This window comes from Macrosteles quadrilineatus, unplaced genomic scaffold (genome assembly GCF_028750875.1).
Source record: "Macrosteles quadrilineatus isolate MER2022 unplaced genomic scaffold, UCM_ALF_1.0 Scaffold_4__1_contigs__length_99947679, whole genome shotgun sequence".
In the NCBI taxonomy this organism is placed as follows: domain Eukaryota; kingdom Metazoa; phylum Arthropoda; class Insecta; order Hemiptera; family Cicadellidae; genus Macrosteles; species Macrosteles quadrilineatus.
Window position 1 is genome coordinate 34,107,137 of NW_026542597.1, and position 23,735 is coordinate 34,130,871.

The 23,735-nt window shown below is 37.1% G+C and overlaps 1 protein-coding gene across 4 annotated transcripts in view; it reads left to right on the top strand.

The window, feature by feature from the left end:
- LOC128992220 (spectrin alpha chain, non-erythrocytic 1) overlaps window positions 1–23,735 on the top strand; it is a 125,654-nt gene that overhangs the window by 89,026 nt on the left and 12,893 nt on the right. For all 4 annotated transcript variants that reach the window (XM_054415690.1, XM_054415687.1, XM_054415689.1 and 1 more), the window contains 20 exons: window positions 211–388; window positions 1,856–2,121; window positions 2,385–2,547; window positions 2,740–2,927; window positions 3,287–3,489; window positions 3,692–3,920; window positions 4,451–4,735; window positions 5,581–5,826; window positions 6,775–6,933; window positions 7,459–7,563; window positions 7,974–8,258; window positions 9,216–9,472; window positions 13,782–13,968; window positions 14,267–14,467; window positions 15,226–15,456; window positions 19,565–19,759; window positions 20,242–20,421; window positions 20,875–21,057; window positions 21,719–21,909; window positions 22,587–22,755. In XM_054415690.1, the coding sequence (XP_054271665.1) occupies window positions 211–388; window positions 1,856–2,121; window positions 2,385–2,547; window positions 2,740–2,927; window positions 3,287–3,489; window positions 3,692–3,920; window positions 4,451–4,735; window positions 5,581–5,826; window positions 6,775–6,933; window positions 7,459–7,563; window positions 7,974–8,258; window positions 9,216–9,472; window positions 13,782–13,968; window positions 14,267–14,467; window positions 15,226–15,456; window positions 19,565–19,759; window positions 20,242–20,421; window positions 20,875–21,057; window positions 21,719–21,909; window positions 22,587–22,755 (4,101 nt within the window). The remainder of the gene's footprint in view (window positions 1–210; window positions 389–1,855; window positions 2,122–2,384; window positions 2,548–2,739; window positions 2,928–3,286; window positions 3,490–3,691; window positions 3,921–4,450; window positions 4,736–5,580; window positions 5,827–6,774; window positions 6,934–7,458; window positions 7,564–7,973; window positions 8,259–9,215; window positions 9,473–13,781; window positions 13,969–14,266; window positions 14,468–15,225; window positions 15,457–19,564; window positions 19,760–20,241; window positions 20,422–20,874; window positions 21,058–21,718; window positions 21,910–22,586; window positions 22,756–23,735) is intronic.

Here is a 23,735-nt window from a genome sequence, read left to right on the forward strand (position 1 = left end):
TTAATGTGTTGTAAACTGCATGGATAGATTCGCATAGTCACATACTGTAGATTCGCTGTCTTCGGGCAACGACTTAGAAATCTTCCTGCCCCTTACTGCAGTTTGAATGCTTTCCCTTACATCATTCTTAGCTGCGAAGTCATGAATGGTCAGACGGGCCACAATCTGTTTGCTACTGGTGTGAAATGTTTAACCAGTAACATTTTGTAGGAGATCCAAGAGAAGTTCAGTCAGCTGTTGGAGGAGCGGCAGCGTCTACACAGCGCCTGGCAGCACAAGAAGGTACATCTTGATCAGCTGATTGATCTGCACTTCTTCCTGAGAGACGCCAAGCAAATCGACACCCTGTGCGGCACTCAGGAGGCGGCCTTGTCTGGCATAGACTTTGGTTAGTATAGGCAGGGTAGTTTCTAAATGTTCTATACAACATGTAAACCTATTTAAGGGACTTTGACAATCTTGATATTGTACTTGTAGTTTTGAGAGGATGGTGTATAGACAAAGATGTTGATTTGATTGTTTTTTGAAAGCACTTTTGTGATATTTTATACAAAAACAGTAAACGGTATTAGTCTGATTAGAACTGTAAAATAATCTTAGTGTTTCTTGAAAGCTTAGATTTTTAAAATTTTTAGTGGAATTGATTGATATTATACTACATGGATTGGAAAGTTTGGATTTTTACGTATAGATAAAATTTTTTGAAAGTAGTGGGTTGTATAAACTTGTTCTACTGAGAAACTTAAATCAGAAATCAAAATTGTAAATTAAAATTATGTGAACTTTGAGAACACTAATATTGTCAGTTAATTAGAGATGGTCAAGTCTCGAAATTTCGACAAATTTTTGGGAAATTTTAAATATTGTGATACGAGACGAGATTTCTTTTTGATCGAGATTTTTTCAAAACAAGAATAAAAAAAACAAAAAAAAGAAAATAAAAAACGCCAGCAGAAAGTCAATGCAATACCCGTAATACAAGAGCGCGTTGTAGTTGCCTTTCCTTTTCAAAGGCGTTCTTATTTAATTAATTCTTTATATGTAAATATTACTTTAATTATTTTATCATTTGAGAAGTTTTGTTGTGTAAGCAGTGTGAGGCATGTTTTACTACCATAAACAAAGCCAAAACAAGTAACTATTTTATAAACTAATATTGCTTTTATATTATGATTTATTTTATTTTAGGATAAGTTTAACTCTACCCCAACTGATATCACCATGTTTCTTAATCGTAATAAGATAGGTGTAGTAAATATACATTTTTTTATGCTGATGATAAAGGATTTTAATTATTCTTTCTGTTATTATTATTTTTGTTTTTAAACAGTCATCTAACAATGTTACAGAATCAGGTAATAATGTCGAACGTGCATTTCCCGTTGTGTATGAGAAGGGAAATCCCGTCTCGATCTCGTCTGGAAATTTTATGACAAATAAAAAATCTCGTCTCGTCTCGAACTAAAAATCCAATCTTGTCTCGTATAACGATATTTAAAATTTCCCAAAAATTTGTCGAAATTTCGAGACTTGACCATCTCTAATTAACTGACAATATTAGTGTTCTCAAAGTTCACATAATTTACAATTTTGATTTCTGATTTAAGTTTCTCAGTAGAAATAGTCTTTATGAGTTTCCTTATTAATTCCTCCTTTGTATAGACTGGATTCTTGGTCAACCAGGTATTAAGTTAATCTTAAATGTATACTAAAAACAGTTTCTGGTCTGCATGTAAAAAGAACCTTTGTAAAGAAAATATTTACAAATTAATAAATGTTAGCCAAATTAGTTATTTAAATGGAATCATCCTTGTGACACCGGTTGACAAATATTACTTAATAAAATCACTTGCAGGAGAGACGGTGGATGAGGTGTCGGCTTACGTCAAGAAGCACGATGCATTTGAGAAGCTCCTGGCCACTCAAGAGGAGAAGGTGGTGGCGTTGCAGGAGCACGGAGACAAGCTCCTGGCTCAGCAGCACTTTGAGAGCGACCTCATCTCCCGGCGCATGGCGGAAGTGGTGGCCCGGCGCCACCGGGTCAAAGACCTCTGCGCGCTACGCAGACAACGGCTGGATGATGCGCTTTTGTACGCGCAGTTTGTCAGGGATGTTGGCGAGGTAATTTATTTATTGATTGATTTGAAATAGGTTTTTTGCAGGGTTATTTTAAATAATCGACTTTAACCCATTGGGTAGACATGTTTTGTATAGGTCATTGGTGCTGAGTGTTAAAGTACTTAGGTGACTTAGTCAAGTAATGCGTTCAATCTTACCTGTGAGTTCTAGTGTTGCATTCACGCTTTAGCGGCACTCGTTCGTCTGTTACTAGTGTATAAAATACTTTGTGTGCATAGTGTATGTGTAAACATCCCCTGTTTTAGGCTGAATCGTGGATTGGTGAGAAACAGAAGAAACTTGAGGTTGAGGTCAACAAAGGTGAAGTGAGCAGTCTTGAAGACAAGATAAAGAAACTGCAGAAACATCAAGCGTTCCAAGCAGAGCTGGCAGCTAACCAGCCGCGGATCACTGCAATCAAAGACAACGGTGAGTAGTCGTCAGGGCTTCAGAGCCTGAGGTCCTGGGTAAAAAATCCCGCTAATTGCCAATAAATTGTATTTATGTGATGCCACAAGGCATCCCTCTAGGTATTTTTTCCTCCATTAATGACTTATTTGCACAAGTTCTTATGATTCACTGTTTTTGTGGCCTTTGTTTGTGACGGTGTAATGTTTGCAGGTGAGATGTTACTGAGCAAAAAACACAAGGCGTCGCGTGAGATCCGACAGCAGCTGGAGCAACTGTTGAGTTCTTGGCGCTCTCTGCTACAGGAGAGCAACAACAGAGGCCGGGGACTGGAGGAGGCTCAAGATATACTGGAGTTCAACAACCAGGTGGACAAGATAGAGGCTTGGATCAGGGACAAGGTCAGTTGTTGAACAAACAAATTGTCGACAAGGGTTAACCGTTTGGTCTGCTTCCATAAGAAACTTGTTTCAACCTTGCCTAATTGATGTACATTCTCTACAATTTTGTTTTGTAAATAATTTGTAAAGGTCCTATTGAATATTTAAAATGAATGTTAAATATTGGAAAAAATAGAAAATTTGCTTGTAGATTAATGCTGTGTACCTATAGTATAACATAATATTAGTTGAAAAGTTTGTTAAATGTTAATCTTAATCTTATGTCCTAAAATGTCCCCCATTTGATTTCCTTAATATTTTCCATACTTAAACCTAAAATGTTTCAACCTAAAAAGAAACTAACCAACTTAACTTTGCAGGAGATGATGGTACAAGCGGGAGACATGGGCAGAGACTACGAGCATTGTTTGGCACTGCAGCGTAAACTGGACGACGTGGACAGCGACATGCGAGTGGACGACTCGAGGATAAGAGCCATCAACAGTCTGGCGGACAAGCTGATCAGACAGGGCCGCAGCGACACAGCGTCTGTGCAACAACGGAGAGAGCACTTCAACAACAAGTATGGCACAATCGTTTTATACTCATTACGTACCTTGTTACTGTTTGTGAATTTGAACAAGTCCTAAGTCATTTGGGTAATATACTTGTAAAAAGAGTGATAAAGATAAGACTGTGAAGTAAAAAAATAAATACAATAGAAATAGAATTGAATATCCACATTTAAAAAGGCAATGTTAACCAGTTTAATTTGTTTTCCCAAGGTGGCGAGGGTTGCAAGGAGCATTGGGTGAGTACAGGGAACACCTTGCAGGTGCACTGGAGATCCACGCCTTCAATCGTGACGTCGACGACACAAGTCAGCGAGTGGGAGAGAAGGCGGTGGCCATGGCGACGGAGGACACCGGCCGCGACCTACAGGCCTGCCAACACCTGCTGCGCAAACAGGATGGCATCGAACGCGACATGACTGCCATCGAAGGCAAGATCAAGGTAAACATGTCAAATATCTCAAGCTATTGGCTGCAGTTGAAGTGGAGATACCGAAAAATAATTTTATGATGTCTGTTATTTTGACTCAGATAGTTTTTTTTCTTTGATTCCCTCAATGCAGTTGATCCTACCCAAGGACATTCTTTGTTAAGGTAATTTATAATAAAGAATATTAGTTTTTGTCCTATTAGATATATCCTGCATTTGAAACGTTCTGAAATTGGATAATTTCACTAAGGAGAGAAAAGATACAATTGTAATAATTTTAACACCTAAGGAACTTTGAGCCTGACTAATTTGCCTCTACTGTTGCCTATTTTTTGCTACATCCACATTTGCTTCTTCTATTAAGTTTGTACTTCAATTGTTAGCCCTACTCAAGCTGTGGCTACTCATTTTCTTTGCAGCAATAGTAAACAGTTGTAATTGACACAACACTAAATAGCTTTACCAAAATTACAGTGGGAAATGAAAATAACAAAATAACGTTAGTAAAGAAACACTCAAATTAATTTAATGATATTACCCAGGAACACGAGGTGGAGTGTCGCCGGTTGGTGCAGAAGTATCCGGACATGTCAACACCAATCCGCAGCAAGCTGTCAGAGCTGCAGGACAGCTGGAGGCAGCTGCAGACACTGTGCAGCAGACGACGCGATCAGCTGACCTCGGCCTTCACTCGACACAAGTTCTTGGCCGACCTGAAGGAGCTTGATCTGTGGGTGGCTGACACCATCAAGAAGATGACCTCGTCTGAGTTACCCAACAACGTGGCCGAAGCTGAGGCTCTGCTTGAGCTGCATAATGAGCGCAAGGTTGGTTTGTTGCGAGCAGTTGCAGATAAGTGTATGTTCAGCAGTATTGACATTTTTACTGGTGACATGATTCTACGTTTAGGATGGACTGTAATTAGTAGATACGTTTGGTGCAGAACAAATAAGCAATATATTACTATTACTCCATTAAAATGAATACCTGTTAAATATTTCTGTACCTGCTATATGCCAAATTGTGTGTGAATTACTTTCATAATTTTCTTAGTAATATATCAGTAGGTTTATAAAACACAAATATTTGTTTGGTTTTATAAAATAGTAAGAATGTTTGTGTGATTATCTCTGATATCAAAATAATTGTATGCATATTCCTCAAATATATGAACGTCAATTGTGAACTAAAAAAATACTTTTTTTCTTAAGTTCCTTCTTGGGGAGCGAGATGGTCTAATGGTAGAGCACCGGACTTCGGTCCTCAAGGTCCTGGGTTAAAACTCTTCCAATATGGATCTGTTCTAAACTGTTATAATGTTGCGACATCTCGGTCTAGCCAGGAGGAATTAAAAAAACAATCCCTGACTAAAGCCTGGTAAAAAAAAAAATTAAAATATTGCAGCTACTACACAGAGTATTAGTTATAATGCTAGCTTATGACTAGCTTATTTTGAACCTAGGACCTTGGCGACCGAAGTCCGGTGATCTACAGATACAGTAGCAGGTTGACACAGAGTTGCTCTCCTTAAGTAAAGCTTCTACTTTACTCTTTCAAAAACTACATTCTTCCTCTCAAATTTACTAAAGATTTTCTGTTTATCCAATATTTATCTTCAATTGGGATATGCATAGCAAACAAACTTGTAATCCTCAATTTGATGTTTGACCAGGCGGAGATTGACGGACGACAAGAGACATTCAAGGCGCTGAAGGAGGCTGGTCTTCGCCTGACACCTGCACCTGAGGAAGAGCTGGGGCGCCTGGAGGAGCTGCGGCGTCGCCTGGCTGGTGCTTGGGACGAGAGGCGCAGTCGGCTGACTCAAGCTCTACAACTACAGCAGTTCCGAGAGCAGGCTGACCAGGCGGACAGCTGGCTCGCAGCCAAGGAGGCATTCCTCAACAATGACGACCTTGGGGTGAGTGTCTTAATAGGCCTACTTCGATGCCTGTATTTAGGTTGTCTTAATCTGCTGGTTTGTATGTGGCAGCGGTATCTTGCACAGCACTCGGATAAATTTTACATCAGATGCTTCTGCTGCTGGATGACTATTTAAACGTAGCAACCTAAAATGAGAGGAGTGCTTGGAAGACCAGACACTCTGGACAAAATATACATTATTAATGTAAAAAACCTTCACTGATGTCTGGTGTGTGTTAATACCTAAATAGTGACTTTGCAACTGAAATAATTGTGAGACTGGTACACAGAGCTATCTGATGCTGTAACATTGATTGGCTGATTAAGTGATTACCTTGGGCTATTTTTGCTCGTCATATGGGTTTTTGTACCCCCCCTGTTTGGTGCCTCATGCTTAAATGTTTCCATGCTTTTTGTGTCAACAATGTGACCACTACGCAGAGTGGTAATGATGTGAAAAAATATTGAAAAACTAAAGATAGTTTAGTTTTGGGTAGTGGTTGAATTAAGAATTTCCTGACCTAAATAGTTAAGGTTTATTTTATATATTATTTTTAATATGTGTCTTGTACAAAAATGTAATATTTTTTTATGTTTTGCAAGGAACAGTCCAAACCCTCTTCCTGTTACCATCTAACATCAATCTTTTGATAGATGGCATAATTAACTTGTAGCTCAATGACAAATCGTTTCTGGGCTTAAAGTGAATGATCAGGATATATCTCTGACCATTCAGGAAAGTCTAAAATCCATACTATGTGTTAGGTTAAGAATTATTTGGTTAGAGTGTAGGCATATTTGCAATAATTATAACAAAAAATTCTAACTAGGCGTTTTGTGAAGTCAAACCCATTTTGTCTAATTTCACTAGTGAAATGTAACCCAATTATCAAATGCATATTTATAAACCCAACTAGAATGTTCAAAACACATTACAAATTTCCAGGAGTCGTTGTCCGGAGTGGAGGTCCTGCTTAGAAAGCACGAAGCCTTTGAGAAGACGGTCCTGGCGCAGATGGGCAAGATAGAAGAGTTGGAGAAGTTTGGGACGGAGTTGCTAGCGGCTCACCACTATGACAGTGCTGCCATCACCCAAAGGCTACAGGTAAATACTGGACAACCAACCATGTTGATAACTAATAAAATGTCATCAATAAAAAAAAATTAATAAAAAAATGGACAAACGAAAATAGTAGTCCCAGTTTGAGTTAAAGTAGATCCCCTCTAGTCTGGCTTGGGACAAGATCCTTGCATGACTACGCAACCGTACTCTGTGCGGATTGCTGCTATTCAACTACTTTATAAATTAAAATTACATTTTACAGCAATGCACTTTCTGCAGGTATTATAGAAAAAAAATTATGTTTGTTAATTAATTCTTCTACCTAAAAAATATCTTTTGAAAATATGTCTGTAAATCTAAGAGTTTATTAAACTATATATTATCAAAGTAAAGGCAGCAATATTGTATTTCTTTTGGGAACTAGTGCTTGATAAAAAAAAAAAAAAAACAGGATTATGACATATTTTTGAGGCTAGCCAAACTATCCAGATGCCGAACAAACCGAGACTGGACTAGGGGGGAATTTACTGGTAGTTTTCAACCGGTCTAAATGTTTGTCTTGTTTAGGCTGTGACTGCACGCCGAGACAGACTGAAGGAATCTGCAGCCGCTCGTCGCAACAAACTACACCAGTCTCGCCAACTGCATCAGTTCCTGCGCAACATGTATGAGGTCAGTTTCTTGTGGCTGTCGGAAACGTTTCTTACACACAAATCCGCTGGGCTGCTACAGTCGTCCTCATAAAACACCTAATTTTTATCTTGGATTGTATGTTTTTAAGGTTTACTGCCTTATAATTTGGTACCATTAAAACTTTAACTAGTAAGTAGCAGTAAGTAATTTGGTACTGTAAAGCCCTGACTTTAAACTTTTGGAGTTCGGCATTGCTGAATGTGTTTTTTCTTTTTTTTTCAAAAGATTATCATATTGTGTTTTCTGTAACTGGTGCTTAATATACAACTCCATTTTTTCCGTTTTTTTTTTTTTTTTAATAGATTGATATTTTATGTTTTAACTCACACTATTTGTGGCAACGTGTACAAATGTGAATAAGGATTTTGAAACATGTATTTTATTTCCAGGTCGAGGCGTGGTTGCTTCAAAAACAGCAGATAGCTAACGACGAGAACTACAGAGATCCAACAAATCTGCAGAGTAAGATGCAGAAGCACGCCGCGTTCGAGTCAGAGTTGGCCGCCAACAGAGGACGGGTGGGGGCGGTGACCAGCGAAGGAGAGGCTCTGATTGGTGCTGGACACTTTGCAGGGCTGGAGATACAAGCGAGGCTAGACGACCTGGAGGCGGAGTGGAGAGCCCTGCAGGAGGCTAGCTTGCTCAAGAGGGAGAGGCTGAATGACGCCTACCAGGTATGTCTCTGTGTAGATTTAGTGAAGTTGGTAGAAATGCTGGTGATGAAGAATGTAAGGGATGGAACTAGCGGGAACAGAAACTTTTGTTTCTTTCATATTCCACCATCCCTGTAATCCTGCCACAGGTAACATTGCTTGACGGGAAGGGGTGAACTCTAGGTCCATTTACGTTAATCAGCTTGCTATAGTACACAACCTTTTACAAAAGAAATTAGTAAATAAGTAGTATAAGAAATCAGAATGATGACAGCGAGGTTTTTTAACTGTTTGAACCTTCAAAATATTTTCTGTTTAAGGTTCATGGTACTTTTAAATCGAATCCCTGATTAGGAGTGTTCTACTTGTTTCTTATGTGGTTATTCAAACGTAAAAGCCGCTTAAGTAATATTTATTCAATTGCTTATTTAGCCACAATGCCCACAATATACAGTCCTGAAGATGGTAGTCTGATGGTAGTTCTAATTGACACGAATTAACTGACTTACTCATACCCCCATGCCCAAACATACCCAAGAGAATATTTGACCTAATAAACTAACTTCCTATACTTTTTCCAAGCCTACGTTTTTTTATGTTATCAGCTCTCCAAATGTTCATATTTTTGGATTTTTAATCATTCCATTTCTTTTTGGCCGTCCAGGGAGTCTTTTACAACCCTGCTTTTCCATCCATACTGTTGTTATTATACGAATAACTCCAATACAGAGACAATTCTTACTCATATTTTTTACATCGGTGGACCTACAGCAAAATCGGCTTCAAATCACCGATTCACTCAGCAATCTGCCAAGAATGATTTGTGAAATTTGAACTTGGGCCTCCTAAGCCAATGTTTTTTTACATACAACTGTGCAAGTCATTCCCCCAATAATATTCAAATTGAAAAAGATATTCTAAAATTTGTACAAACGTTGCATCACCGAGATCTGTAGTTCATTTGTGTGTTGTCCGAAGGCGCTGCTGTTCACACGGACACTGGAGGAATTGGAGAGTTGGACAGATGAGGTGGAGAGTCAGCTGCAGTCGGAGGACCATGGCAAGGACCTGGCGAGCACCATGAACCTGCTGAAGCGACACTCGCTGCTGGAACATGACGTGACTAGCCATGGCGAGCAGTGCACGCAGCTGCAAGACACTGCGGCAGCGTTCCAGCGGTCCAACCACTTTATGAAGGAGGAGATACAGGACCGCGCCCACGCTGTTGTCAAGAGGTCTGTCACTTGTAGAAGTTTTCTCTATTTATCCATAGAGTTTATTGGTTGAGCGTAGGGGTGTGCGATGCATCGAAAATGAATCGAAATTTCGATTCGATTCGATGCATCGAATCGCGATTCAATTCAGCATGCATCGAAATCACGATGCATCGATTTGGCCTCGATGCATCGAAAAAGACCGATGCAGCGGTTAACTCCCGATGCAACGATTACGTCCCGATGCATATTTAAAACTAATTTAGGACTCTAAAATGAGTTTTAGATAGGGAAGTGTCAATTATCGCTACCACCGATACTCGGACATTGCCGATACTAGGAATATCGGTATCAAGAATCGATTGCCAAACATCGATTTCGCCCGATTTCGCCGATACCGACAGCCGACAGGGATGGATAGATATTTTATTTAACATTTATTTATTTGATATCTATTGGTTTAGTAATCACGCTAACAACTTTAGTAACCAACTTAGTACACTATTTAGTTCAAAACAGCTAAAGGTTATTTTCAGCTGTTCTCTCTGCAGGCAGATGATATTGCACAACACAATACAATCTACATTTCAAGATGTCAGACGGTCAGAATTCAGTCTCAGACAACCGGCGTGCGAGTGTCCTCAACACGAAATTATACTAAAAAATGTCTGTATCAATAAGTCAGACCTTTAAATGTATTATTTTTATTTTTAGAACAAAATCAATAACCTAAACTTGTCTAGATGTTCAGTTTCATCCCTGCATTACGCATCATTAGAAAAATTCGATTCAATTACAACATCGAAGTCAGAGGGTTATTCGTATCGTAATCTACAACGCAGTGCGCGTGCGTGATTGGCTAAGTCGCTAATGACGACACACGGTTGCCGTGGCAACCTACAGTACGCACTGAGCTCTGCGCCTTGTGTGTGAAGGAAGATTATACCAACAAACTATTTCAGGAATTCCATTTTGGGACGGATGAAAGATAAGGAAGAAACAAAAAGTGGTCACGTGTGCAAATGTAGTGGTCGAGACAATAAGGCTATAAACGAGTATTGTCGCGTCGTTGTTCCTTGTTTGTTTACTTTTTCATATTCCCTATCAAACGCCCTTATCTGCTATCTCTCTCTCTCCCCCTCTCTCTCTAGCGATGTACTGAACAGATTGTGGTTGACGACTTTTCTAATTAAGATTCCCTGTGGTTATTTTAGTTCAATCAATCCCATAACCTTTCTATCGTTTATCAAAATAATTAATCTGTTTTGTATTTTATTTCCTTTAAACCAACCCCTATATACCATCTGTATTTTATAGAATAAAATGTTTGTTTATAAAGTTTGACTGGCCACACAATTTTGTACCTATTTTATTTTGTATAAAGTAACAGATACTTTGATGATTATATATATATATATATATCAATAAGTGCTGCGTGCTGTAATGAATGCTTTTTATTATCAAAATAAGTAATGAATTATACATTTTTGATAATACATGGGTAATTGAATACCATAATGTCATGTAGTTTCCTATTTGTAACTTGCAAATAATAATAATTGATAGTTAATTCTGGAAAATGAAAAATAGTGAACACATTCATAACCCTGTTGTCAAAACAGCAACGCAGGTGTAAGGGTTTATTGTTTCAGAGGCTAGGGTGTTTCAAGGACAAAGTGCTGGGCCTCCCGGCTCAGGGGGGGAGGGGTGGTGGTGAGACTGAGAGAGAAGAGGGGGAGGAAACTGGTTTTGGATGTTCTGTATTTAATTTCTTGTTTACTTTGTGTGTTATTCTATTAATTTTAGTGTTTTGTTCTATTTCCTCCTGGTCCCTTGCAAATTGTATTATCAATGCTAAATAATTGTGGTCAATTCAAATTATATTTTTGATTATTCAAATCTCCTACACAAAAAGACAAAAGTCAAACCAGGCAAGGAAAAAACCTGCTACTGTATTGTAATCCCCATACCCAGCCATTTGGGAAGTGGTGAAAGTCTAGTCTAAATATAGCTCAAAGGTCTCACCCTTCCCTTCCCCCCCTTCCAACCCCCTACTCAATGTTACTATTCAGCTCATTTCGAGGTCATTGCACAACGCCTGCCTCCCTTCTATTGTTTTGCCTTTATAGTGTTTCTATTCTGACTTTTATAAACATAAATTTATTGCTTAGGTAACAGTTCAGTAGTGAAATTTTCTATTGTGAAACACTAGGCCTACTCTAAAACAAAATCACTACCGATCATGTCATTCTATTCTGTGTCAAGTCAGTATACCATTGCCAGTCAGTCGCCGGCGACTGCTTTGAGTTGACCTATTCTGTCGTGACAGCTATAACAATAGGTTAGGACAAGACAACTACCTCTTGCTTATTTCTATATTTGTTTGTATGACTGTAGAATCTACAGTAATACAAATTATCCATCATTTTATTCTAACACAAGTTACATTTCAACAAATATTGATCTTACAATTGAGTTTCAAGGCCGTACTCTACTCGAACTCAAAATCTCGAATACTCGCCCATTTAGTGTTAATTGTATAAATTAGGGATGGTCAAGTCTCGAAATTTCGGGAAATTTTAAATCTCGTTACACGAGATGAGATTTCTTTTTGGCCGAGATTTTTATCAAGACGAGAATAAAAAAAATTAAAAACGCCTGCAGAAAGTCAATGCAATACCCGCAATACAGGAGCGTGTTGTAGTTGCGTTTCCTTTGCGAAGGCGTTCTTATTGAATTAATTCTTTAAATGTAAATATTGCTTTAATTATTTTAATAATATTACTTTAATAACATTTGAGAAGTTTTGTTGTGTAAGCAGCGTGAGGAATGTTTTATTACTATAAAAAGTCAAAACAAGTACCAACTATTTTATAAAAATTAATATTGCTTTTATTTTATGAATTATTTTATTTTAGGATAAGTTTAACTCTATCCTAACTGATATCACTATGTTTCCTAATCGTAGGCATTTTTAATAACTTAGGCGTGATTAATAAAAAAATGTTATTCTGATGTTTTTTAATAAAAGATTGTAAATATTCTTGCCTATTATCATTATTTTTTTATTTAAACAGTCATCTAACAATGTTACAAAATCAGGTAAAATTTTTGAACGTGTATTTCCCGTTGTGTATGAGAAGGGAAATCCCGTCTCGAAATTTTATGAGAAATAAAAAATCTCGTCTCGTCTCGTCTCGAACTAAAAATCCAATCTCGACCATCCCTAGTATAAATAAAATCGGATCCATTAAAACCGGATCCAGCCTAAGATCCGATTGTAGTAGTAATTACTGATTATCAACTTTTTTGGTTCATGCTGATTTAAGAATGAACCAAAAGTATTGAAAGCCAACAAATATAAATGTGAAAACTAAGTAACAATACTACCTGTACATCATAAAATAAACTCTATTTTATTTAATACAGGTCAATAATAATAAACTTAACGATTGCTTTATTGATATAGGCTTATTCTAATTGTTAGTGAAGGGTGAATTTCCTTAGGCAAACCATAAAATTAGCAGTGTCCATTAATGAGGTTAGGTCAGCAACTATCCTCTTGTTCATAATTTTATTTAGTACATTTTTTACTTTAACTTTTTTAAGGTAAAGGATCCATTACAGAAACACATGTTGTATTTAATTTTTGAAGAAAATTATGCCGTGCTGCATCGAATCGAATCGCATCGATTCGAATCGAAATTCTTTGAATCGCATCGATGCATCGAATCGAAAAGAATATGCTGCATCGCACACCCTTAGTTGAGCGTTGATAGTTTATGGTTGATACCTCAAGAGCGAGGAAGCATTTTGAACCCTTCCCTAACTTTGTCTAAAACTGCCTCAATTACTAATTCCACAGGACATACTACTCCTTCCGGTGACGAGAGTTAGCAATGTCTTTTGATATGTCATCATCACACGTTAACAAATTCGGAAAATTTAAATTTTAATAATTAAATGAATCAAATTAAGCATTATATTATGTTTATACAGTTCAAGTTAGGCCCTAGGTCTCTTTCTTACACTTAACCCGTGGTGGAAAAATACAACCTAAATATTTTAACCAGGCAAAAAGAAGAAACATGTCATCATACATAAAAATAGAAGACATATTCCTTTCTAACTCAAAACTTCCTTGTTTAAACATGTTCTTAGCTCAGTGAAATATTCTAATCATTTTGCACAGTTTTAAATCTTTTGGATTCTTGTGCCAGGATGAACTATTTCACATTCGCTTCCCATGCTAACACAACAATACTGAAAACCTAAACCCTTTGTGTGTCACATTGGAAGGACTAGTTTGACAACTCTGTATCTATTACAGGTACCAGTCGCTGCAGGAACCAATGCAGATTCGCAGAGACAACCTGGAGGATGCTCTGTTGCTGCATCAGTTCCTACGAGATGCAGACGACGAGCTGGCATGGCTGGCTGAGAAGGAGCCTCTGGCTGCCTCCACGGACCTCGGCAACAGTCTCAACGCTGTACAGAGTCTGCAGAAGAAACATCAAGTTGGTGGCTTTTTTCGATTTCCAGAACCATTTTACACATTTAATTGGACTAGCAAAATGGTTTTGACCTTTCCTTACAGCTGAAGTTAATTTCAAACCTATACTTACTTACATATGATAAGCATCAGATATGTATATAAATATGCAACCTTTAAAAATCTTTGTATTCCTTAAGAACAATCTCCCCTGAGCCTTATAGATTTTTATTGTCAACGTTATTTTTCCTATTGAATAAAGGATCTCCAATCTATTATTGGTAACACAACTTTTGTCAACTCATCTTAACCCTTCTGCTCAGGTGTTGGAAGCAGAAATAGCCTCAAGAGAGCCTGTCGTAGCAGCGTTGGCCAGCAGAGCCCAGCAAATGGTGCGCAGTGGACATTTTGCCTCTCCTCGCATCGAGGCTAGCATCAACGAACTGCAAGAGCGACTGGTGCACATTCGAGATCTGGCGAGTGTGAGGCGGCTACGACTGTTGGATGCCGTGGAATCCCAGATGGTAAACACAGTCTTGTCTTTAGTTAGGGTCACAAGTTAAGTAAGCTTGCCAGAGAAATTAAAAGTCTATAATGTAGACGTTTTGTTCTAGTGTAGGACTGTCACAGAAGGTTGGTTGAGAATAAGTTGAACTAGAAATACTGTCTGATCCCCAGTACTTCAAAATGTAGGCATAAGACCTGTAAACTGATTGTGGGAAATAATTAGTATAATTACTGACGATATGAAATAATATATGTACTGATCATTTATGTATTCAATATAAGTTTTTCCAATGTGCAGTTTTCTAAAGCAGTGTACTCTCTCCACAAAATTGTATACGATAGAAAGAATTGGTTGTGTTGCTAGCCTAGTGGTTAGCGTCTCGGACTTCGGTGCGGGAGGGACGGGTTCAATCCCCGGCACATCCACTAAACATTTATCTCGTAACTCTCACGTGAAATGCCACTGGCGTTGAAAAAAAAAGAATTTGTTATCAGTGTCTAGGTAAGTCATCAGTTGAAATTCAAATTAAAAGTCCTTTTTTCTTGAAGGTTAGGTTATCTGAGAGCCCTACATGCTTGACTTTACAATACTCCACTGTTTGGCCAACTTAAATTGGATATAAAAATAGAAATCTTACATATTTCTCCCTCAATTAAATATATTGTATATATCAAATTATTTCTTGTATCCAGGCCAACCACAAGTAAAGTACACATAGTATTACTGGTTAGAAAAATTACTGGAACTGTATTTTAATTGGCTGACACTTTACAGTTTTACGCTGAAGCGAGTGAAGCAGAGACGTGGCTGAGGGAGAAGAGGCCGTTGTTGACGTCCTCGGACTTTGGTAAAGATGAAGACTCGGTCCAGTCACTACTGAAGAAGTTGGAGGGGATAGAGCGAGAGCTGAGCACATTCCAGACCAACGTCGGACGTCTGGCGAAGCTAAGTCATGGTCTGGTGGATAGAGGTCACTTTGACAGTCAAAAAATCGGAGAGAAACAGGTATATTTAATTTAATTAATAATTAATATTTAGTTTGACTCTTTTCATTAGTTTGAGGTACTTGTTAATGCAAACCTGTAGTTGCAGTTCTTTTTGTTCTTGATTGATGACTAAAATCAAGAACAAAAATTCTCACAAATTTATTCCCACAAATCAGATGTGAGAATACCTTATAAGAATTATGATCCTTCTTGTTTGGATGTTACCTGATAAGAAATAAAATACCCACATAAGTAACCAAAAAAGTAAAAGGATAATCCTATCCCTCTATTTATTATCTCTCCTAATTTATATTTATTCTATGTCAGTTTGATTTCCAATCCAGAAGGCAAGTATTATGAATGAAATATGTTCAAGGGCTTATTTTTTATATTAGATAAATACAAGAGCTTGCCCTGTGGTCGAAAACTAAAAAGTATGTATTGTGCAAAATTCTCTATTCTAAACCCACGCTGTAAATAAAACATGTGATTGGAATTTCTTTAATTTGTTTTGATTTTCTGTTTATATTTTGTTGTTATTTCGTCACCAACATGGCATCCATGTTAATTAAAAAAAATTTAAAATTCACTTTTTGTTCTTTTTTTAGTCTATTTTAATTTATAAAGGGATTCTGCACATCTACAGGAAAATATCTATCATTTGGTACCAACCGTGTGTAATTCGGTCCAGTAGTATGGTCAGGCTAGCTAAAGTAGTTTTACAAAAGTTTTTTAGTATACAGGGTGTTTTTTTAAAAACTTGCATCTTTATTTGTGTAAAAACCGCAATAGATAGAAATATGCAGTTTGCGGGAATCAACTATTGACGTAGGGGGCCCATTTTTTTTTAATTCAACGTTACATTCACATTCCCCCCCGTTTCTCCCCCTTCCCCCAACTTATTTTTTTTAAACAGCAAGGTACCCCTTCTGACATATTAAATAAAAGACCATGAAAAAAGAAAATGTTTGATGAAAAAAAATGAAAATCGGTTCATAAATTTGCGACATATATCCCTCCCCCCTCCCCGGAACATAATTTTTTTTTATCGCAAAACCCCTTTATATGTACCCCTTGTGACATATCAAATGAAAGAGCTTGAAAAAAGAAAATTTTTGGTGAAATTTATTTTTTATTTGATATGTCACAAGGGAGGTACCTTGCTATTTAAAAAAAAGTTATGGGTAGGGGAAAAGGGGGGGGGATTATCTCACAAATTCATGAGCCGATTTTCAATTTTCTTTCACCAAACATTTTCTTTTTTCATGCTCTTTCATTTGATATGTCACAAGGGGTACCTTGCTATAAAAAAAAAAAATTAAGTTCCGGGTGGGGAGGGGGGGAATTTCTCACATGTTTATGAACCGATTTTCAATTTTTTTTCATCAAACATTTTCTTTTTTCATGCTCTTTCATTTGATATGTCACAAGGGGTACCTTGCTATTTAAAAAAAATAAGTTGGGGAAAGGGGGGGGGGAATGTGAATGTAACATTGAATTCAAAAGAATTGTGCCCCCTACGTCAATAGATTCCCGCAAACTGAATATTTCTATCTATTGCGGTTTTTACAAAAATAAAGATGCAAGTTTAAAAAAAAACACCCTGTATAAGATATTGTGCTAAAACTGTGTTATAAACTGAAGAAATTCTACAATTCCTTCATAAACATAGGCAGGGGTGCCCAGAGGGGGGGTACTGTGGCGCGTTTGCGCCACAGGAATTTTTGGGGGGGACTATTTTTGAGGGGATTTTGGGGGGGGGGGAGTTTTTTTGCTAGCTGTCATAATGAATGTATAATTTTGTATAAGCAGCCCGAAAAAATGTGTCTAAGTAGCTCACTATCAACACCAACAACATTTTGCCGTTCGTAATTAAGATTGCTTCTAAAAATGGTAAATACGCACTTCGTCATACAATCCTTAACATGCCAGTGTCAAATTTTACTTGCTACATATGTTTTGGTGGTTCTTTAACTCCAACATCGTCAGGATTTACAAAAGATCCCCTTCTGGAGGTGTCGTCAGAATACGTTACAAACATTTAACACAACACACGAAACTATTACAGATAGGCCTATCAATTCACGCGTGTACATTGCCGTCGGCAGGACTGGAAGTAAACTGAATCTCAGGTTCATGTTATGACGGACCGACGTGGTCTCTGGATTGTCGTCTGCGTTTTCAACAGCTGATATTGGACTATTGTAGTGACTGAGAAGAGTGTTGAAAATATAATGGACTAGCAGAGTACCCGTCCTTCGTACGGGGTAGGCATATAAGTATAAAATGCTTATTGCAGTTATACTCAAGCTTTGCGTTTGCAATGAGGGAGGACATAGTTTGATAACATTTATTTCTTTAAATTTACAGTATTCTATAGTATTACAATAGTCAAAGGTATTACACATCTACCATAGTCATAGTTCTACCACTTCACCTAAACAATAGAGAAAAATAAATTACTAAAAATTCTCAAAATATCACAAATTACTCATGCAATTAAAAACAAAAACATAACTGTAAACAATCCTACTTCGACAGTTAGTTCTCATTGCGTATCACAATGTTTTGTTGCTGCTTAGTTCAAATTAGCTGTTTTCATAAATGCAAAAAAATATAGTGTTGCACCCTATTGGTAAATCTTATAACTTTTTAATGCTTTTGCATATCATAGAACCAACTTTTTTAGTGCAACAGCTGACTAAATTCTTTAATTCCCTTTAAATATGAATACTCATAAGGTTAACATGGGGAACTACAGAGCCACTGGGGCGGAGCCCGAAAGGATTTTTGAGATAACAATATGCCTACATGTTAATCGGGAATGTGAACTATCATCATGCCAAATTTCAGCCCAATCCGTCCAGTAGTTAATGTGTGATTGAACTTCAAACAAACAAACAAACACACAAACTTTCACATTTATAATATTAGTAAGATTCATAATTAATTGAGTGTTTTCGCTCAAAAATTTTGTGCTGTCTCCAGTTTTATGTATGTATGTATTTCAAACTCCTCAAAGTATTTAATAAATTTCCTTTCGTGCAGTACTGTAGAATTTTGAGACCATCACTTTATATCCATCAAATAAATTGGTTATTATTTTCAATAATTTTGAATGGAAAACTCAATTACGAATCCCATTATATTTTCAACACTCTCCTCCGTCACTACAATTAGTCCAATATCAGCTTTTGATAACACAGACGACAATCCAGTGACCAAATCTTTCTGTCATAACCAGATTCAGTTTACTTCCAGTCCTGCCCGCGGCAATATACACGTGTGAATTGATAGGCCTATCTGATCGCTTTGTGTTTTGTGTACAAACGGATTGTCTGACAAGATGCGTTTCTACCATTATTATTCATAAAAGACAATCCTGGGGCTATCAACATGTATTATAAGATTACTTCGTCACAAAAACCTTTTGTACTGGTGGCAATTATTATAAGGTATTGGTATTGTGGGTATTTTGCCCGGCGATTTTTGTAGAAGGCAGCCTGGGAGTGGCGAGCAACAAGTCAGTTTTATTTCAAGACTCTGTCTATAATTTTGAAACAAGATACTTTTTCCAAAATATTATTAATGCACTCAAATGCGGATTGAATTGAATTCTTAAGCCCTGTAAAAATTAACGCCACCTAATATATTGTACAGTTACAGTACACTGTGTTGGAGTAGAGTAACTCACCGAGTATATTGTTGAATGTTTTGAAGACGTTGTTTACAACAAACGTTGTCAGACGTTGGCTGACAATACAAATTCTGAAAAGCTAATTCAACCATAAGTTAGATATAATGATGTATTGTTAAATGACGTTTCCTATTAAACATTTAATTTTGCTTATCAGCAAGTTTGTTTTTTGTACCTCCAAGTTTACTAAATACTTGAAATGCTCGTTCTATGAGGTAATGGGGAAATTGTCAGATAAATTGGTGGGGGAGGGTAGGTTTAAATAGACGACAGCATAAATTGGGGGGGGGGGATTGCGCCTCTGGGTTTGGGGGGGATGGGCACCTCTGAACATAGGGTTCAATGTTTAGGGCTCTGCATGAATTTAGAACTGATTAGGACCAAATATGTAAGTTCTTTTGTCAAACATTAAATGAATGTATGTTTTCAGACGCAGATAGAAACAGAGCTGAATTCACTGCAGTCACTAGCCAAGGTGCGAGAGACTCGACTGAAGGAGTCACTCAAAGTGTTCCGCTTCGTACGAGAGGCTGAGGAGGTGGCGGAGTGGATTGGAGACCAGACGGCTGTCGCGGCTAGCGAGGACTACGGCCGAGATGTAGAACATGTGGAACTTCTTATACAGGTATGAAACATCTCTATTGGGCAAGTGTCAACACTCTGAGACTTGTATGACTGAGTAAATTGAGATCAGTTGACAAGTCTAAGCTGTGGCTTAATGGGTAAATATAGAGACATTTGCTCTATAGAGAGACATACACCACACTCATATTTATCTGAAACCCAATTATTTCCATGATTAATAATTTGCATCACTCAAAAATTGACTTGATATACTCAGTGATTTTCCTGCTTTTCATTTTCTTGTGTAATTTTCCAATGTGATTCGTTACAAAACTAGACCAGCATGGAGACAATTCTATGTTATTTATGCAGTAAGGAAGGAAATGGAAGTCCCTGAACTCCTAGAAACTGATCTCTATTTTTGATTACGCCACACCTAGTGAATTAATCGGAGCAGCAGTTGATCTAGGGTTGCTTTAGGGTCTACTGTAGTCAAAACTGTAATAATGATGTAAACAATCTAAGCAATGAACTATTTTGCAGGCCTTTGACACATTCCTGAGTAGTCTGAGTGGTAACGAGGGACGAGTGTTGTCTTGTATACAGTCTGGCCATACTCTAGTGTCTGAGGGCAGTCCACAATCCCAGCTGATACAACTGAAGCTGGCCGAGACCAAACAGCTGTGGGAGGACCTCAAGGAGCTGGCCAACGCTCGACAGGAGGTAAACTCTTGGTTTTATACCTTTAAGCTCGGAAAATCAACTTACGGCTCAATTCTAAGTGTAAAAACTTAAATCTTTGCTTTGTCATCTATTGATAAAACACGGAATAAGAATATGTTGTAAAACAAGCACAGATTGAATTAAAAAAAATAAGAAATACTAAAACATACGAATGTACCTAGAAACTAACAAGATAGTCATGATAGTGCTATCATTGTTAGTTTCATGTTTTGTGTATGTTTTATGTATTTATTTGTTTTCATGTTATGACGTGTTGCAAGCTTTGACAATGTTGCACTTGCAATTAAACTGGTTAGTATTTTGTTGATGATAAATTTGAACCCTAGGTAAAGATAAGATCAGATAAGATAAGATCTTATTATGTCAAATATGTAAACATATGTATGGAAATATGGGGCTACTAGATACTAAGTTAAAAATGTTGTTTTCCAGGCTCTAGCAGGCGCCAAGCAGGTGCATGTGTTTGACAGAACAGCTGACGAGACCATCACATGGATACAGGAGAAGGATGCTTCAATATCTGCCGAGGGCTACGGCCAGGACCTGGAGACTATCCAGGCGTTGGTGCGCAAACACGACGGCTTCCAGACTGACTTGGCGGCTGTTAAGGAACAGGTGAGATGTGACAATTCTTTCACGCAGGATAGGTACCAAAAATGTGTGGAAAAATGATCATATCTGATATAGCTGATATATCACCTGGTAGCAAGCAATGTACCTAGTTGAATTATTTATTGATAGATCCTAAGTATATTTAACTTAATTTTAAACCAATTAAATTAAAAAATAAATATGGCTGAGATGTGTTATGTAGGTTATTCACTGATGAACATTTGTATTCTTCAGCCATGATTTTATTTTAGTTTAAACTTTTTTAGGAACATTTAAAACTGACTATAACAGCATAATAATGGAAAATTGTTGAACGGTAATGAATAGAAATGGATAGGATTAATGCATTTCATGGACAAATTAATTGATAAAAACTGCATTTTGTTCTTTGGTGTGTTGTAAAACAACTTCTATAAACCGACTCTAAGAAACAAACATGCAACCTTTGGATAGTCAGGTGAGCATATCAACTACTCTGAGACCCAGCTTAAGTACCAGTTGAATGATATCTTAATGACTATGTGAAACTGTATACAACAGCTGACAGTATTCAAAATTTCTTTTTCAAAGTCACTAAAATGTAATTTTTGAAATAAGCCAATAGTTTTCTTCTTTCGTCAAGTAAAAGTTCCAACTGAAATTCTTACTCTTCACGCCTATACAGGTGGAGTCTGTAGTGGAAGAGGCGGGACGGTTGGCCGGACTGTTCCCTGATGCAAGGGATCACATCGAGGTGAAGCACGAGGAGACATTGGATGCTTGGACACAGCTGTTGGAGAAGGCGGAGCAGCGACGAGACAAACTGCGCCAGGCCGAGCAGCTGCAGACGTACTTTGACCAGTACAGAGAACTCATGTGAGTGTAAAGCTGTGAAAGTTTAAATGAATGATGAGACAAGATGTAGTTGCTACAGGTTCTGTTTTGTTAGGAAATGAAAGAGTCCCTTCAATCATTGGAAAGAAAATACAAGGGTTGTCGGTAAATTAAGGTCTTCAATAAGCTCCAGTTATCACAAAGAGACTAGTTCAAACTTTACACTTCAGACGTATTCTACTGCTTCCCATATCCTATGTGGTAATTAGACTTGTCACAGTAACCGAGACCGCTGTGAGGGAAAAACGGCACTTCTGCCAAGTATGAATCACGTTATGTGATTAGGTTACTGTTTACTGTAAAAGAATAGGCTACCTATAGGTCCTTTTCGACCCTATTGAATTCACTTGTCAGGTTGATAGAAGACAAAAATTATAGTTCATCTACAAATTTAAAACTGGGCTCACTATCAAGTAGTGTGACCAGTTAAAAACAAAATAAATCACATAAACTTCAGAGTCTAGCATTAATTTAACAATACTTATGTCTGCTGTAAAATCTGGTAGAATCAGTTTAAGAACATACAAAATACACACAAACAAGGAAAACTGCCATACTAAACGGTATGGGGGACACTCGTAACAATGACTTAATATTGCTTTAATTTATAAGATAACTTGAGTTAATTTATAGTTACAATGAATTTGCTGACCTTACAGAGCGTGGATAAACGAGATGATCGCCAAGGTGACTGCGCCGGATCTCGCACAAGATGTGGCCGGTGCAGAGGCACTGATCTCTAGACACCAGGAGTCGCGCGCCGAGATCGACAGTCGCAGTGACGCCTTCACCGCGTTCTACGCAACTGGGCGACAACTCATCAACCAGGTAGGTCTCCTGTGCTAGGCTCACTCCTTATTGTTAACCTAATCAAAGTTATCATGATTTAAGTTTTTCTTAAGGGGATACGCCACTATCTCTGGGCCATATTTTTTATTTATTTTACATTTTCCAAAAGTTGCATTTTAGATAGGTTATTTAGTTGTGAACATTTACCTAAAAAATGTTTCCAATCTGACAACTCCTAGTATAAAATAAATAAAATATAAAACGCCGCAACCAGTAATTTGACAAAATTTTGGACTATTTATTTTTTTTGTTCCTGATATTTACATTTTTTATTTTGTATCATAATTATGTATTATGAAGGTTTAAAGTAGGGTACATTTATTTAAAACAAAATAAGTACTTTGGTATTTTTATATATAATATAAATAGGGATGGTCAAGTCTCGAAATTTCGGGAAATTTTAAATCTCGTTACACGAAACGAGATTTCTTTTTGGCCGAGATTTTTACCAAGACGGGAATAAAAAATAAAAAAATTTAAAACGCCTGCAGAAAGTCAATGCAATACCCGCAATACAGGAGCGTGTTGTAGTTGCGTTTCCTTTCTGAAGGCGTTCTTATTTAATTAATTCTTTAAATGTAAATATTACTTTAATTATTTTAATAATATTACTTTAATAACATTTGAGAAGTTTTGTAAAGTGTAAGCAGTGTGAAGAATGTTTTATTACTATAAAAAGTCAAAACAAGTAACTATTTTATAAAAATTAATATTGCTTTTATTTTATGATTTATTTTATTTTAGGATAAGTTGAACTCTATCCTAACTGATATCACTATGTTTCCTAATCGTAGGCATTTTTAATAAGTTAGGCGTGATTAATAAAAAAATTTTATGCTGATGTTTTTTTAATAAAAGATTGTAAATATTCTTGCCTATTATCATTATTTTTGTATTTAAACAGTCATCTAACAATGTTACAAAATCAGGTAAACATTTTGAACGTGCATTTCCCGTTG